Source organism: Dermacentor andersoni, chromosome 6 (assembly GCF_023375885.2).
Source record: "Dermacentor andersoni chromosome 6, qqDerAnde1_hic_scaffold, whole genome shotgun sequence".
In the NCBI taxonomy this organism is placed as follows: Eukaryota; Metazoa; Arthropoda; class Arachnida; order Ixodida; family Ixodidae; genus Dermacentor; species Dermacentor andersoni.
This window is the reverse complement of record NC_092819.1, coordinates 185,116,017-185,134,914: the sequence shown is the minus strand read 5'-3', so window position 1 is coordinate 185,134,914 and position 18,898 is coordinate 185,116,017. Positions and strand designations below refer to the sequence as shown.

The window sequence follows — 18,898 nt, the reverse complement described above, 5'->3', positions numbered from 1 at the left end:
ACGGGTACTTCTCGACGGTAGCGACGGGGTTGATGGTAACCTTAAAATCCCCGCAGATCCTGACACTGCCATCTTGCTTGAGGACTAGTATGATGGGAGCGGCCCATTCAGATGTCTTGACGGGCACCAGGATGCCCTCTCGCTGTAACCGTTGCAGCTCCTGGGTGACCCCGTCCTTCAGGGTGAACGGCAGTGGGCGAGGCTTGAAAAAACGTGGTCGGGCTCGCTCAGGTAGCTAGATGCCAGCTGTCGTGCCGGTGAATGCGACCAACCCTGGTTGGAACAGGGACTTGAACTCTGTCAGGAGCCTACGGACGTTTTTCACCACATGCAGGCTGGCTTCCCGGTACTCTGGCAGACGAACGCCTAGTGCATGAATCCAGTTTCGGCCCAGCAGCGTCGGTGACAACCCTTTGGTTAAGTAGAGGGGAAGGGTTGCATCCCTGTCGCCAAAGCAAACGCTGACCTGTGCCTGACCCTGGACCTGGGAGAGCTGCCCAGAGTAGCTGTGTAGCATCACACCCAAAGCCTCGACGGACACACCGGGAAAAGAGCACTTGAAGAGTTTCCCGGACATTACTGACACGCTGGCCCCTGTGTCCAGCTCCATGGAAATGGGGTGCCCGCAGATTTCGACGGTCAGCATGTACGGCGGCACTGACGATGGTACAAAGCCTGTGTGCCACACGTCGAAAATCGGGGGGTCCTCGGCCACGACGTAGAGCCTGGCCGCGAAAGAACTTGAGCCTGCTGCAGCACACCCCCAGCGCGTACCCTTGCAACGGCTACCCTGGCTGCGGGCTTGTGTGGTACCTGAGCTTGAACCAGGCTGCTGCTGCTGTTGGCTGTTCGTCCTCCCCCTTCGGCATACACGTGCCAGGTGCCCAGTTTTCCTGCACGAGAAGGTTTGTGCTTGAGAGGACTGGCACTGTAAGGGGGAATGGGCATCACCACAGCGACTACAGATACTGCCCTTTGTCGCCAACTTGTTGACCGCCGCTTTCGACAATAATGAGCCAGTCGCACGGGAAATCTCGCCAGTGTCCTTGGCGACAGCTTCCATTGCCAGCGCTGCCTTCATGGCGTCATCCAGCGACGGGTCGGGAAGCTCCAGCAGTCTTGTCTGCATGGCAGGGTTGTTGATACCGCAGATGGAACGGTCCTGGAGCAGCGAGTCCAGCTGGTCCCCGAAAACGCAGGCACTCGCTAACCCTCGTAGCACAGCAACGAACTGCCCGAGGGTCTCTCCTTTCCGGTGGCTCCGGTTGTTGAAGCGGAAACGCTCCATTAGTGTTGACGGTGCTATGTTTAAATGTGAGCGCAGTATGGCGAGCAGCTCACCCAGCGTCTTAACGTGCGGCGTGGCTGGCTTGTGAAGGTCGAGCAGGAGACTGAAGACACGGGTCCCGCAGCTGGCCAGGAAAATGCCCCGCTGTTTGGCCTCGGGTGTGTCGTTTGCCCGGAAGAACACTTGGACTTGTTCCTCGTAAATTGGCCAGGTGGACCTATCTCCCTCGAACGGCTCGAGCCTTTTGTACAGCGACATGGCAGCAGCAACGGGGGGCAGTGTTTCGCCGCTCGCGGCAGCGAACCGTGGGTACTCGTCGCCAGTGTCACGATCCGCCCGGGTTCGTGAACAAGGGAGGGCTCCAGGCACTCTCCGTTAGACGGACGCTCCGCAGCGTGGTGGTAATGAACGATGACTGACCGTAGAGCAGCTGTGCTCGTTGGTGTTCATTGCAGTGCAGTGACCATTCTGGCCTACCGAGCCTGCGCGCCAACGAAGATTATGCCCGAGGGGGCGTCACATGCTTGTTACAGTATAATGTTCTCGAGCTTTTGAGGATGTAGAATAATAGCCAATCACTTTGAGTTGCCGTCCTTGCTTTGGTCTCGTTGATATAAAACGGCCCCTATACCGTCTTCTGAAGCACAGCTTGAATGGCTTGTGGAAATACAGGATCCGACGACATAGCTTCAACAAGGTACTTGTACACTTTCTCGCACTCTTCACTCCACATAAATGGCACATCCTTTTGTGCCAGCTTGGTGAGACATCGTGTCTTCGCAGCGTAATCTGTGAGGAACAGATGGAAATGACTGGCGAGTCCAAGGAAAACACTGAATGAGTGTAGGTCATATGGCTTGACGAGCTTCTTCATCCTTTGTAGAGACTCCTCTTTTGTTGTTTTAGTTTTGCCATCAAAAACTCTTCCTAGAAAACAACATTCGTCTGAAAAAATTCACTCTTGTTCTTGTTAATCTTTAACTTTGACTTGCTGAGGGCTTCTAACACGCACGAAAGGTGTTTTTCATGTTCTTCTCTTGTATGTGAGTATATGATGATCTCATCAATGTCTACGTTACAAAACTTTCCCAGGAACTCATCAAGAATGCCATTCATTGTTTTCTGAAACCAAGCTCCAGATTTCTTCCAAACGAATGGTAAGCAGTTGTACTCGTACACATCGAAAGGTGTTACAAAAGCAGTGTACTGCTTGTAATCTTCTTGTAGGGGCACCTGCCAGTATCCTTTACAGAGGTCAATCTGAGAGAAAAAATTTGATCCACCAGTTTCATTGATGATCTCGTCTATTCGGGGCGTGGAAAAAGAAAGCAAATCAGTCTGGCTGTTTATTTGCCGATAATCTGTGCAGAGGCGAAATGAGCCATCATCTTTCGGTACTATGGTCATTGGTGACACAAAAGTGGACGTTGAAGGCCTTATAATGCCGGCATTTAGCATTTGCTGTAGTTCGGCCTTGAGTCAGATCTTTTTTTCATGGGAGAGACTGTATGGCTTTTTACGCACTACTGCGACGTCACGAAGCTTAAAAGGTACTTCGAGGACAACTGCTGCTGGCGGGTACGTCTCAACACAAATAATTTCGGGAAAATTTGTCGGTATCTCATCAGCATTTCTAACTATTTGATGTGAATTTTCAATCCCACACAAATTAGCCTTAAATGATCCATCAATGGTGACTTCGTCTCTCCAAGAAATATTAAACTTCAATCATTTCATGTCAGGTTTAGATAAAATAAACACAAAGTCAACATTCTGCATGACAAGGGCATCTACTTTCAGGTGATGTCCACCAAATCCAACTTCTGCTTCTGTCCAGTGTTGCAACCTTCTAGTTTTTCCATCATAGCTTTGAACACTAACTATTCTTCCTTCATACACTTTGCTTGGTTGGACGAGTTCCTGATTTAGCAGGCTTACGGATGCTCCAGTATCAACCACAGAGTCCACACTTTTTCCATTTACCATCATTTTAACAAATAAAAGATTTGATTTCAAAAGGTATACATTTTTCATTGTTTCAATGGTCGGATTTGGTATTAAAATAAGCTACCGTTTTGGCATGTGCGTCAATGCTCTGTGGTAGAGTACTATACCTTTTGATGGGACCATTACCATAATCAGACAATTGCTGGACACATATTTAAGGCAAGCAAGTAAGTCCTCTGTGGAGGTTGGACGGTGTACACGAACCTCTCTTTGCGATTCGTTAGTCATGCATTGAATTATCAGCAGAAGGATTGCAGAGTCTGGCAGATTAGGGTCGGCAATCTAGAGTAAACGCCTCTTCTCGAAAAAATAATCCATTACTGTCCCTTCTCTGTGTCTGAAAGCTGTTGTGTTGTCCTATCTGTCAACCGGATTTCGCTCAGAAGCGGAAAGAAAACTATCTTTCCATTTGTGCCATGAATCGCGGCATTGACTTGTGATTCGCATGTCCCACCATTTTCTGGCATTGCCAGATAAAAAACGGTGCATGTTACACACTTTGTCGTCCAATGACGTCCAGTGGTTTTGTGCACATACGTATTCATAAAATCTAAACCACAAATTGGCGGCATTGGACGCCTCATCGAAACTATCAGGCTTAATCTCTTCTCGATGTGGTTTCTGTGCTCTTAGTGAGTCGCAAACTGCTTTGAGAATCAGTTGCTGTTGCTCATACTGCGTGGTCTGCTGCCACACCAGCGCTTGCAACAAGGCGTTATTCGTTTGCTCACTCTCGTTCTTGGAATCTATCCTTGAATGTCCCGGAAACATAATCTCAAATTCAGACATAGAAGCATCGATTCGTACCGCACCTTTCTCACTGAGGGCCGCTTCATTCAGTTGACTCTTCTCAGTGATGATGTGAAGCAGTTCCGATGAAGTCGCTGATTCCTGAAGAAGCACTGGATCTTCGCCATCAAGCTGGTAGGTCTTCACAGTCGCCTGCCCATCTGTTCTTCTTACCAACGTTACTTCAAGCCACATGGTCGGCCGTGCTAAATATAAAATACGAGTTAAAATACACTAATTTAAACAACATAATCTCAATAATAACATAATATTAATAACATTATAATAACAACATTATCTCAAATTCAGATATAGAAGTATCGATTCGTACCGCACCTTTCTCAACGAGGGCCGCTTCGTTCAGTTGACTCTTCTCAATGATGATGCAAAGCAGTTCCAATGAAGTCGCTGATTCCTGAAGAAGCACTGGATCTTTGCCATCAAGCTGGTAGGTCTTCACGGTCACCTGCCCATCTGTTCTTACCGTTACTTCAAGCCACATGGTCGGCTGCGCCAAATATAAAGTACGAGTTAAAATACACTAATTTATTTACAGGGGTCCATGTTGACCACTTCTTTCTTTTCTTCCCCCTCCTGTTCTTGTCTCTTCAGTCTTCTTCGCTGGAACATCACATAAGTCCTCAATGTCCATACTGAACGTATGGCAGTTTTCTGGGTCATTTTTAAATATCAGACCAGTTCATCTGAGTTTACAACACAAAAATGGTCTATGGTGTTAACACAGGCATGTGACTCTAAGAAATCTGTTACTTTGACTTGCCATTTGTCCCTTTCTATGATAATTGCACTGAAGTGTATGTCAGCTTTGTGTGTCTGTAGTGATTCCAAGCTCCCTCTTTTCTGTCACATCCATGTCTTGTGCTACCTTTCAAATATAAGTATCATGCTCTGTACTGTATCATTGATGCCACCTCACCTGTAAATTATATTGCTCGGCTTGTGTTATTGTGGGCGCATAACAGTGGCATCTTAGCTGCCTGAAGCCATATTATGATGTCCTCACTTGTCTGTGCAACTGAGTCAGCACAATGGCTACTTCTCACTTCTGGGCCATCATAATGAACCAGATGTGCATCTGTGGTTTCAATGGCATGTTGGAGAAGATGACGACCGTGATTGCCTGAGAGCTCGTGTTGCAAAGGTGTTAGTGCATTACCTTTCAGAGGCTATTATGGTTGTGAATTAACCCTTCGACAATATGCATATATTAACCCACACAGTAACTATTATGAACATTTAGAGGATAAGTTGGCTGTAAGCTGTTTTAACAAGCTGATATACTTCCTTGACATCACAAAGAAAGCAGCACACAGATACACATTTGCATCTAGAGCTGCACATGGGCAGCAACTATCTAGATCGGTGCAGTTATTACACTAAACAGTGTTGCAGTAAAGAAAAGTTAATAATGACAGCACCAGTTTTACACCATAAGTAAAACCATATCCCAACCACAGCATTGATGGTCAGAAGAGGAAGCTCTGTGTGTGCTATTGAGTAAATTCAGCTGCTTGCAGTGCCTAGGTGAAATTGCAGGGTTGCTGCAACGTATGTAGCCACGAGGGAGGTCTCACAAGATACTTGCATGGTTGCATTTTCTGCCTTCATTTCAGGAGTCAATAAGCAAAAGACAGACTGATGAAAAGAGGGAAGCAGCTGCAGTGAGGAAAACGTTTATTAGTATAGTAATTGTAGTGCCATGTCAGTGTACAATTCTGTTCGAAGGTTTATTGCTAAGAGTGAAATGAAAAACATGGCACCCAGCAGTACAAATAATTAGAAAAATTTTGACAAGGCTTGTAATGTGGCAACACGTATCGCAAAATTTAGGCCATCAGGATTTGATCTGTGCTGGCACAGCCTCAACCTGCTGAAATTGCTGTAGCAGCAACATGTTTTGGCATTCCTGCACCCTGTTTTACCCTATGCCATATGAGCTCCATTTTTGCCCCAATAAGGAAAACTGTTGTCACAAGATATGAGCTAATGGATGAACTACTGTGAGCACAAATGGAACTCACTATGGCAGAGGTTTGTGTAAGTACGTACAGAGCACTTATTCTCTTATCTTGTTTTACCCTATGCCATCTCGAGCTCCATTTGTGCCCCAATAAGCAAAACTGTTGTCACAACAAATGAGCTAATGGATGAACTACCGTGAGCACAAATGGAACTCAATATGGCAGAGGTTTGTGTAAGTATGTACAGAGCACTTATTCTCTTATCAGGTGGTAGCATGCAAGGCAGACATGGAGGTATCACGGGAGGTGAGCACCGAGGAAGGCCAAGCCTTTGCCGAGTTCTATGGAGCCAAGTTTATTGAAACATCGTCCAAGACGGGCCTCAACGTGGAGCGAGCTTTTGAGACAATTGCACGCGACATCTATGCCAAGGTGGAGTCGGGCGAGTTTCAGCTTGAGGATGGCTGGGATGGTGTCAAAATGGGCTTTTTACGGCCTGGACTGCCTGGATGCTACATTGACTTGCTAGAAGCCAAACCAGAATCCCCAAGCTGCTGCTAGACCAGTGGGCTGTTACCGTCCAGTGTATTTTACTAACATAGTGATTATAGAGTGTAATATGTGCAAACTCTGGTGAAGTGGCTGTTGAATCTAGTGAGATGTGTGTGCTAAGCACTTGGCATAGATTCTCAGGTGGTGTCTGCAATGAGCAGCTTCTTAGAAAAAGCTGGAACATGGCCAAGGGCCAATCAAGTCTCTCTTCTTGGTAAATGACACATGCTGTGCTGTTAATGTTGGCTTAAGCATTTATCAGCCTTCAAAGGGCTAACTGGTGTGTCCCCTGCTGCGTACATTACAAGCTCTCACCATGTTCTGGAATGTGGAAATGTGTCTGTGCTAAATTGCAGCCTTTCCGCTAGCTTGTGCTGTCTTGAAATAGCTACATGGCCATGCGCCCTGAATTTCTGGAGGATAACTGGACAAACAGAATTTTCACAAAGCTTTTCATTTTGTTTGACGTCTCTGCCCCACTTCTGTATTCAAACTAGGTCTGATTACCTTCATTTATTTAACTTGCCACAACTGAACATCAAAACACCAGTGACAGTTGCTCTTTCTTGCCATTATGTGTGCAAATCATTTTACTAAAAGCTTGAATATCTATGGCTAAAGACGAACATTTGTTACAATTGGGAGGAATGAGGGACAGATCCAAAACTTGACAGAAATTTTGTGCACTAGTGTAAAGCAAACAGGAGACAGTACTGTGTGCTAGCCACAACAGAATGAAGGCTGCATTAATATTTGTGAGTGCTGTGGGGTTTAATGGTGGGAGCATTATATGTGTAAACTTAAGTTGACAGCAAGTAAGATTGACATGAACTGGTTGCTCCTACAGAACTTTACAAATGTTCGCCGTTTTATTCTTGTTCATATTTTAGTTGAATCGCTCCATGTCTCTTCCTTACCAAATTGTACTGTGTGAAGCAAATGAAGTGTGCTCACTGAACTTGGACGCTTGGAAGCTGTGCGATGTGTGTGGTGTACATTATTTGTTGTGATTTGTCACAGCCTGTTGGGCCTTTCAGTGACACCTGACCTTGATTTTTTCAGTTGCATTAGATGTACTGTAGCACATGCTGTGGGGCCCGCTATTGTTGTAGTGTAAATTTTAATTTGGGTCAGGTGTTGCTCCTAACTGGAACATTCTTGAATGCAAAAGAACATGAGCTGTTCAATGGTGTGCAAGCAACACCTGCTACTGAAGCAGGCAGCAGCAGCTACACTGGGCAGTGGCAACTTACACGAGGCCATTAGGCTACCTGAAGGTGTAGACTTCAATGAGTGGGTAGCTGTCAACACAGTGGACTTCTTCAACCAGGTCAGCATGATCTACGGCACTGTTGCAAAACTCTGCACTGAGAGTAGCTGTGCTGTGATGTCGGCTGGTCCCAAGTACGAGTATCGCTGGGCTGATGGCCGCACCTTCAAGAGGCCCATCAGGTGCTCTGCCCCTGAGTACATTGACTGCCTTATTAAGTGGGCCCGGAACCATTTGGACGATGAAGCACTCTTCCCCTCCAGGGTTGGGATCCCCTTTCCTTGCAACTTCATGCCTGTCGTCAAAACAATTCTGCGACGGTTGTTCCGAGTGTATGCACACATCTACCACCATCACTTCCATGAGGTGCTGTGGATGAAAGAAGAGGCACACCTCAACACCAGTTTCAAGCACTTCCTCTTGTTTGTGCTGGAGTTCGGGCTCATTGAACACGATGAACTGGCACCTTTGTGGGAGCTTATTGGAAAGCTCACTGGCCTGGCATTAGTTTCTTGACCCAATCAATGTGACTCTTTCATAGCAAATCAGTTCAGCCGAATCTTGCAAGGTAGGGAAAGGTTCATGAAAGAGAAAATTGTCATCATGATGCTACATTTGGGTGGATGACAATTTTCCTTTCCACATGACTCTTGTCTGGCATTTTCTGTTCGCATTTGAGCGGAGGATGTTCTTAAAATTAATTGTTTGAAGAGTATGCCATCACTCTTGGACTGGTGGAAGGTTGAGAAAATGAATCGTTGCTTGCATCTCGTCTGTAGGATTGGTGCAATGCTTCAAGTTCCACTTTTTATAACTGCAATAAATTGCGAATGTGAAAGCTAAGGTTCATCCACATAAAGCCAAGAAATAGCGACAGGCCCTGAATTAGCTTAGGCCAACATGTTCCCCAAGTGTTTCACATTGCTGGCACTGGTTGGGTGGCCCCAAGTTGGAGTTCTGAACTAAAGATACTTAGTTATGATGCTGCTGATGGCACCAATGATGCTTTGGTGCAGTTACACAACTTTGAAGTTAGTCGTGACTCTCTCTTATTGTTTGATTTAATGTGTGGTAGTGGATGGTGAGATTATCAGGATGTCTATTGGGCCGAGTTGGTAAAGTAACATAATTGCATGTGAAAAGCAGATATGGACAGACAAGGAACACTGCGCTGAAAGTAATGGTGTGAAACAGTTGGCTAGTCGGGCTGTTCTTGCATTGCCCTGTTATTGTAGCTGTATGGCTCAGTCATTGGGAAGAATGTCTGGGGAATTGTAGCAAGACTGATACAAGGATCCTTCTGCTGGGTGCCTTTTAAGCTTGCTTCTCAATAGCCCTGCTCAGAATTTGGTTGTCCTGAGGTCTTATTTGGCTACCTAAAGCTCATGCAAGTGTGCTTGATACACTTATCTGTGGTGAGCACTTGCATGGACATGCAACGTTGGCACTGCTGCTTCTTTTATTACTGTCTATCGTCTGTATTTATTTTCACAGGCGTAATATGTAATTTGCTAATTTGCTTGTCGCTCAGCAGGAAGAAAGCAATTTACTGAAAATGACTGTTCCGAAGTGAAGCCCAGGAATGAGGCAGGCTGTAAAGAATTTGTCAGTCTGCTAACGTGCGAAATATGTTGTTCTGGACACCAGAGTTGTGACCTGCTTAAAAACATGACAATGTTGCCCGACAATTAGAAAGAAGGATGCCTGACAAGGAGGGTAATATAAAAGTAATGGTTGCTCACAAGAATGGATATCACAGCTTTTTATCAAGGCATGCATGATAAGTAACATTCCGCTTACAAGCCTTCTGCATGAACTTGTATTTCACATGTCTCTGCAGTGCCTTTAGGGCCTATGTTCTAAGTTCAGACCTTGTTACTGCAGTGACAGTGGTTTGCACAGAAGCACTCACATGTACTGCACTGTGCAATCACTGTCCCCATAAGGCAACTGTTAGCACTACACTGTTCTTAAGCTGTGTCATATTCCTCCTTTCTGGAAACCTTTAGCAATGCTCACATTTCTGAATAAACACTTCATTCCACTTGCTTTCCTGCATATACATTCACACACATAAATGCACACAGCAACTGCAGTTGACGACTTCAGTGTCACCGAGAAGTATGGCTTTGCTGTATTCTTTTTTTTTCTTTCTCAAACAATAGACTCTAAAATTGACCCATAATGGAGCACTGGCACTAAGGTTCAAACTTGAGGTGTTTGTGTTCAGTACTTGTACAGCTATAAGTACCTCTGACCAAATATGTCTGGTGAAAGTAGCTGAGAACACGTTTTAATGTGTTGAAAGACCATGCTGATGGCTGACTTCAAACCACAGCATTCTGCAACATTAACATTTAATTGCCTGTTCTTCACATTCTAGGTTGACTGTGCCATTCCATGAGTACTGCTGACATGACTGATTGGGATGCTCACATGTGTGGAGCACGACAGGAAAAAGCTGTGATTTTCTGGTGATACTATGTATCTATCCCCATTGCTTTCACATGAGCACAGTCTTGAACAGCACTTGCTTGCATTTGAAAACAGACTGGTATTATGGCATAATGACATGATTACTAGTATAACCAGACAGGGACTAAAGAATGAACACAGGACCACTCTACACTTCACCCGAATTTATTACTTGCACAAGTAGCCGTATATATACATAAAGCATCCACTTAACACATGTGCACTCAAGTCACATTATCACTGTACACCTTAAGACCATATGTCGGTTTACTCTGTCTTGCAAGTAATCAATTACCTTGTCTGAGAGTGCCGAAGAAGGACTGCTAACGCAGGCGTCTGCTTCTTTTACAATTGTTAAAGCCTTTAAGATTTCTCTCCTTGCATTGCGAAATTGCGAAGCACACTGGTCTTATCGTAGTAAGGGTGACAAGGGCACCTCCTACAATGGTCGGCGAGGTGCCCACTCCCCCCTATAGCCTGTACTGCATGGCACCGCTCACATGACAGCGGAATCCTGTAAACCACTGCAGTTTTGCACTCAGCAAAACCCGTGGTGTGGTTTATATTGCATGCCTTACCTTTACTATGCCCATTTACTATGCCGCACATGCGTGCAAGTTTGTTGGGTGACGTAAAAACGACAGAAATGCTGCACTTTCCCGCCACCTTTTTTAGGCTGGTGTACGTAAGGGATGGGAACAGGATGTGTCTGTTGCATGCCGTCCATCCTCGCGTGTGACTGCATGCTCGCCTGCCTTCCTTTATAAGGCTCTCTTCAGTTAGGGACACAACCGTCACTTCAGAATATCATGCGGCGTTCAGGCATTTTACTTGACTTTGCACACTGTTTCCTACCAGGTGCTCGCACGACTTAGAAAATGCAACTGCCTTCTTTTTACAGTTTATTTAATGAACGGAATTATAGCTAAGTATTGGTTTCTACGAGTGAGCTCGGTATTGCCAGCAAATTTGATCATTAGATACAATATGTAGATCCAAAAACTGCAAGCGACCCTCACTTGGCACCTCAGGCATGAACTTGAGACCATCACCACAAGTTTCAAATAAATACAGGACATCATTTGTTGCTGTAACCCCCCTTGTGGCACATTTCTTAGTAAAAAAAAGGTAATCATCAACATATCTAAACATCTTTGCAACAATAGCAGTGTCAGTAGAAGATGCTATACGATTGTCAACATAGACTAAAATATATCGCTTAATATCGTTGCTATACAAGAACCAATGCAAAGGCCATCCTTTTTCACAAAGCTGCTATTGTCAAAGGTCGCCACTGTAGATGAAAGATATAACTGAAGCAATCCTAAGAAGTTGTTGGCCGGTACACCAGCCATGTTCATAAATTCCACAGGGCCTAAATTATCAAAATTATGCCTAACAGTGCAAAACAGTCCACTCATTGGAATTGAATAACAAAGCTTCTCTACATCTATGGAAAAACCAAAAAATCGCCTCAATGACGTCTCCCGAGTTCCGTATTGTATATGGATCATCCACCTCGATTAAAGCTAGCTGCCTCTGAAGGAACCTTGAAAGAACTTGCCACGAGCCTTTTTCAGTGATAATTGCCTGTAATGGCATACCCCCTTTATTTCATTTCATTTATTCAACCTTTCAGTGCACATTGATTGTAATAGGTACAAAAAGTAGAAAATAAACAAAAAAGAAGAAAAAGGAACGTATAAACAGTACCAACGAAGCAATCAATAAATATTAAGACAAGTGTGGTATTTAGGTGGTTACGTTGATATTATCAAAATCATTTAGTTTCTTGCGAAATGTTTTGCAGTCGCTGCACGAAACAATATTATCTGGGAGTGCGTTCCAAAGTGTTACAGCATGGGGGAAGAATGAGCTGCTCATCGCCGTCGTCCGGCACTTTATCGCCGCCAAGGGGCGAGCATGAGATAAACGGAATGATGTTCTGAATGGGCATTTTAAGAGGGCGTGTCCTGACTAAGTGAAGTAAAAGGAAGTGTGAAGAAGGCAAAGACGAGAAGTTACGCGCCGTGAAGCATGCAATGGAAGAGACATAGTTTGTTTTGAGGCAGTTACGCTGATATGTCTTGAATATTATGATGTAATGAAGTGAGCAGTGCGGTTTTGTACGGCTTCTAATTTATCGGTGAGATAAGCTTGCGAAGGATGCCAGATGGATGATGTGTACTCAAGTTTGGGTCACACATATGTTAAATATGCTAGTTTTTTTTATTTCGGATGATGCAGATTTTAAGTTACGTCGCAAATACCCTAGTGTGCGTGAAGCTTCACAGCAAATTGTTTGAATATGTTTCACCCATGAAAGTGATGGCATCATATGAACTCCTAGATATCTGTAAGTACACGTGTGGTCAATAGGAACAGAGGTAATGCAATAAGTGTGGCGTATAGTGGTGTGTTTGCGTGTGAAGGATATTACTTTGCATTTAGTGAGGTTTAGAGGCATATGCCATTTTTTGCACCAAGAAGCAATAGTGTTAAGGTCATGTTGTAGGGCGATTGTGTCGTTAAGCGTATCAAGGGGGTTATAAAGAAAACAATTGTCTGCAAAAAGCCGCAGGTTCGTTGATATGTTAGTGGGAAGGTCATTTATGTAAATCAAAAACAATAGAGGAGATAAACCTGCACCTTGGGGAACACCGGAAGTTACACTGGTAAGGGTTGACTGAAAATTGTTAGCATAGGTAAACTGAACGTGTCCTGTTAAAAACTTTCCATCCATTTAATAATCTTGGGGCGGATACCAAGGGAGGATAATATTGCACAAGGAGATGGTTGTGAGACACGTGTGTCTTTGCTGTAAAGAACAGATTTGGACTGTTCTTTTTGACAGCCATGAGATATTTCCTAAGGGTGGGGAGGTTCATATCTTCACAGAACATTAATGCCTTTTTCTTTACATCTGTTGCAGAGGTCTTTACAGCAAAGAAGTTCTTAGACCTTCCTGTGCTTTTTTACCATAAAGGCTGTTGGGTAACACGACGAAACCAACTTACTTGTCTGAGACTAACAGCGCTTGATTGCTCTGCTTTAAACATTCTATAACTTCCTTAACCGTCAAGCCTGGGTTAGACCTAGGCCTCTTACTGTTAAGACAATCAACACCCTCCAATATAAGCATATTACTTTCATTTTGTTATGCCCGAGGGGCAACTTTCCTAACCATAGACAGAAGGGTTACAGGGCTCTCATTAGGATCCATGCAAAACTTCAGTCCACACCACAGAACCGCGTCCACCTTTCGATGCCCCATGTTACCATGTCCAGCTTATGTTACCTTTGGTGTTGGTGCTGAATCCTTCTTCCTGGATTTCCTCCATAGACGCAAAGTCAGAAAATGCTTCACCCACAGGAATTCGGTCACAGATGATGCCTCACGCAGGAGAGCTCGAAACACATGTGCACTGTCTTGGTTCCCAACAACAAGAGAAGCAGAAAGCACTGGTAGACACTTGTGAAGGAAGTGCTCTTGATGATGGTGTTCCATACGGATAGACCGCATAATGCGTGTTGCAGATTTATATGATGTGACACACAGGCTGTACAATGCCTGCACTTCAGAGGTTACTAAATGAGTGTTCAGCGAGAAGTTGTACAACCTTGGCATTGAAGGTAGAACCACACTACGTGTTTTGTTGAGTGCAAAACTGCAGTGGTTTACAAGATTCCCTTGTCATGTGGGCCAAACTGGCTGGTTCATAAATATAAGATGTTTCAGCATCGCGCGGTGGTACAGGTGATAGCGGGAAGTGGGCACTCGCGGACCATTGTAGGAGATGCCTTTGTCGCCCTTACTATGTGAAGACCAGTATGCTTCATAGTTTCACAATGCAAGAAGGAAATCTTCAAAGCTTTAACAATTGTAAAAGAAGCTTGCGTTAACAGTCCTTCTTTGACACTTTCAGACAAGGAACTTGATTATCTGCGAAAGAGTAGACCGGCACATGGTCTTGATTAATGTGTACAGTGATACGTGATTTGAGTGCCCGTGCGTTGAGCGGATGCTTTATGCTTGTGCAAGTAATGCAGTTAGTCTAGTGTGGTCCCATGTTCTTTCTTTAGTCCCTGTCTTCTTATGTTAGTAATGATGTCTTATTATGCTCGTTATCAATTCGCACAACTTTCTGCCTTCACTGGCATTATGGACCATTGATATTTGAGTAGAAGTGATATGGTAAACATGGCGTTTCAGTTTAACATGTAGGGTCATCCGTAACAGTGTACACAAAGAATGTACCCCGATGCAGTGCAGCTGGTTCATACATTTTCCTTTGGGACAGCTGCTTTTCCATAGCTGCCTTCCTCACGAAAGCAAAAAAAAAAACCCAAATAATTTATTTTTTCGTGTATAAAAAAAAGTATGACGCAGCTGCTAAAACATACTTTTACAAACAGCTTGGCTATGCGACTGTGTCTGTATTAGCAACAACAGAAGGCACATCAAGGAATCAAGATACAAGATAACCGGCCACTTCAAGAAGAAAAAAAAGTTACATAAAGGGCATTTTCTAAGCTCAATGAAATGCAGACAAATTCAAGCACATTAACTGAAGAAGGAAATACTATAACATTTAAAACTCTAATCAAATTATCACAGAGTCAACTTTATTCCATGAGAGGAAGATGCCATCTAATGTTTTCCGTGGTAGTTGGATGAGGTCAGTACTGTTCTCCGAAAACTTCTTAAATAAGCAGGAGAGTGTGTGAGTTATGGATTACAAGCAATGATTGTTGTGTGGGAAGAGACCATGTTTCTGGACAATGCGTATTGTAGATATACTGTTTTTTCTTTAACATTGACAGGTTAATATGAGTTATTGTCCTTATTAGCTTATTATGATGGAGTATGATTATGCGAGATGGTAGTTTAGAGGCAATTGATTTTTCTTACTTAATAGTGTTGTGACACGGAATCGAGAACTAGAGGCGAGACTCTTGAAGCGGACAAATAGGAGACGAAAGGAACATGGAACACGCCAGGAGACAGCCGTGAACGCGCCATGACTTGCTCTATAATTCAACAGACCTAGCCAAAATCTTGCTTCTGTGGTCTTTTTAAGGATCCTTTTTGCAATTCGCACGCCCTTCTCAGCTAATCCGTTTGAGCACAGGTATCGTGGACTTGACGTCACGTGCTCAAAGTCGTACCGTGTAGTGAACTGGGTGATTCTTGGCTTGCAAACTGCGGGCCGCTGTTGGTGCATACATGTGACGGGATGCCGTATCTTGCAAACATGGCTCTAAGTTTAGCGATGACGGATGTTGTTGACAGGTCACACAGCTGGTCCGCACCTGGAAAATTGGACGTCGCATCGTAAGCACTCAGGTAGTGTTTCCCACCATACTGAAAAATATCAGCTCCCACGCGATACCATGCCTGCGGCGGCGTCCACCGGAGTGTATGTGTACATTGCTTGTCTGTGGAGACATTGAGAAAACCCAGGCTCTACAGCTGAAGAAATATTTGAGCCTTCAGTCAGGGCAAGCAAGCATATTAACTGAGCTAACTGGTATTCGGGAGCGTCTTACATCGAATGAACAAGTCGTTGCCACTTTTAAAACACGATTGAATGCAATCGATAAGCTATTGCTAGACATTAGCAAAAGAACCTCCCAATTCAAACACTAGAAGACGAAATTCGGGCTTTCGATCAAGTGGTTATGAAACAAAACAAAAAACTAACTGACCTCGAAGACCGCAGTCGCCAATCAAACTCAGTTGTTTTCAGTGTCAAAGAGCAAGACGAAGATGATTAAACGTTACGAAAAGCAATCATTGATTAAATTTTTTTCAAAAAAACTGTAGCAATCATGCAAAAAACTGCACCAATCATATGGATACTATTCTTGATATAACGCTTGCTTTGAATGTTGAACAAATTGTATGTGATTTTACTAGAGAGCAAGCACTCCTGGACCTTTTTTCGTCAGTGAATCTTTCCCTAACTGTACTATTGCTGTTGAGCCGGGTATTTAAGACCATAGATTATTGTTTTTCACCTGGTCGTGCCCCAGGGATGCTAGATACAGTTGGTCTAGTGCGACAAATCATGGAGGTTTTGAACGAAGTGATGATACCTCAATAACTGATTATTTAGAAAAAACACTAGTTATTGATGCTCATTTTGGGAATGTTCATGACCTATGGTGTCATTTTAAACAAGTAGTGTCATTCTGTACTAAAAACTTTGTACCTATGAGGAAGGCTACTAAAAATCGCAAGAATGCGTGGGTTAGTCGTGAAATCATCTACATTAAATGTAAGCTAAAACGATTAAGGAAGAAGCAAAATTTGTGTAAGAAGACCCTCATGGAACTGGGGAATAAATTCGCAAATAAGGTGCAGCAAGCAAAGCATAATTACTTCACTTTTTCATTTCCAGAATTTCTTAGAACTGATCCATCAAAATTTTGGCGTTACCTCGGAAAGACAAATGAATCTATTCAAAAGATTTCAGTAAATGATCACCTTGTTGAAAACGCAGCTGATATAGCTCACGCATTTAATCTATATTTTCATAGTGTTTTTTTTCCCCTAATGACAACTACAGCATGCATAAGGAGCTCTCGAAGACAGATGTACCAGTGATAACAAGCGAGGGTGTTCTATCTATGCTACATAAATTGAACTAGAAAAAAAGCGCAGGTAAGGATGGCATCCCTACTGCGTTCATGAAACGCTTTGCAGCGCAGATTGCAGACTACTTGGCAAATCTTTTTCAGCTTTGTTTAACCACTAGTTAGCTTCCTGATGACTGGAAGATAGCACGCATTGTGCCAATTTTTAAGAAGGGGGACAAGCTTAACATAACAAATTATAGGCCCATGTCGATTATATCTACTTGTTTGAAACTTATGGAACATGTCATAGCTGGATATATAAGGTCTTGTCTAATAATAATGTTTTGTCTCCTTATCAACACGGATTTACCAAGGGAAGATCTGCTACGACTCAGTTACTCACCACTGTACATGATTTCATAATGGTGTTGGACCACTCGGGGCAAATAGATGCATCCTTTATAGACTTTAGCAAGGCGTTTGACAAGGTGTCGCATACGAGACTAATACATAAGTTGAGATTAACTGGCCTTCCCATCTACTTAGTGAATTGGGTTGAAGCATATTTACACAGCAGAAAACAATTTGTTGTAGTGGATGAGTGTGTGTCTGATATGCTCCCTGTTTCTTCTGGTGTGCCTCAGGGCAGTGTACTTGGACCCTTGCTTTTCTTGGTTTATGTAAATGATCTCATTGAATGTTTATCTGATACAGTGTGTATAAAATTATTCGCTGATGACTGTACTATATACAAGGAGATATTGTGTGAGAGTGATCACATTGTATTGCAGGACCAATTGTTACGGATTGAGCAGTGGTGTCGAACTTGGGACATGGAAATGTGCAAAAAACAGTCTTATTTACAGTTACACGTAAATTACAGCCTAGTTATTATTCCTACAGTCTCTGTAGCCAAGAAGTAGCAAGGGTCATAAGCTATAAGTATTAAGGCGTTACACTTACTTCTAAGTTATCCTGGTCAGGTCACGTTATAGATATATGTGCATCAGCATTTAAAAAGTTGTGTTTCCTAAGAAGGAAACTAAACAAAGCTCCAGCAAAGTTAAAGTTACTAGCGTACAATACTTGCATAAGGTCGAAATTAGAATACGCTTCCGTAATTTGGGATCCCGAAACTAAGCAGTACATATATATAAACTTGAGATGTTGCAAAGAAAAGCAATCTGATTCATTTTTGGTAAATATAAAAGGTGTGACTCCCCTACTAAACTTATGCAAGAACACGGGATTATAACATTACAAGTACGTCGAAAATATGCTCGGATAGTGTTCTTGCATAACCTGTTGAAAGGTAAATTTGACATGTCCATACCTTCATATGTAAAACCCTTAGACACCAGAAAGACTCAACACAATCATGACCATGCACTAAAACCGATATTTGCTAAGACCAATTCAATTAAACGCAGTTTCTTTCCCCAGACAATTTAAGACTGGAACACTCTTCCTAAAACCATTTTTGAGGGCTCCGATTTTCAAACGGCACTGGAAAAATTGTTCTAGTTTTTTTTGTTACCAAGTACGTATTATATGTGTAGTGATGTAACCCTGTTTCATTGTTAATGGCGTTATTCATTTGTAATCCCGATTTATACTAATTATGTTTTGATTTCCCACTCCTGCTTGGGCCTGTCATGGCCTGCAGTATTGTGAAATAAATATAAATAAATCTATCACGCATATTCATCGTCTTGGAAGACAGCCAGGAAAACTACCTGTTATCATATATTTCCAGGACTTTTCGAAGAAAGAGGCTGTTTTCTGCTACGTGCATAAGCGGAAGGGTAGTGATATATCTATCCAGAATGATTACATCAAAGAAACTCTGAGAAAATGAAAACTTCTTTGTGAAATTGTCAAACAGGATGTCGGCTATGGAAAACATGCTTTTTTTATCAATAACAAACTGAAATTTGGTGGCTGCGTTTATGC

General features: G+C 43.2%; 1 protein-coding gene and 1 pseudogene across 1 annotated transcript in view; both read left to right on the top strand.

Annotated features, from left to right (window-relative positions):
- Window positions 1–7,597, top strand: part of Rab39 (RAS oncogene family member Rab39) — a 33,075-nt gene extending 25,478 nt beyond the window's left edge. Inside the window, exon 3 of the mRNA XM_050170420.3 lies at window positions 6,334–7,597. Coding sequence (XP_050026377.1) covers window positions 6,334–6,627 — 294 coding nt within the window. The 3' untranslated portion in view covers window positions 6,628–7,597. The remainder of the gene's footprint in view (window positions 1–6,333) is intronic.
- A 98-nt stretch (window positions 7,598–7,695) lies between these two features.
- LOC126542962 (MOB kinase activator 1B pseudogene) lies at window positions 7,696–18,639 on the top strand (annotated as a pseudogene).
- The last annotated feature ends 259 nt before the right edge of the window (window positions 18,640–18,898 follow it).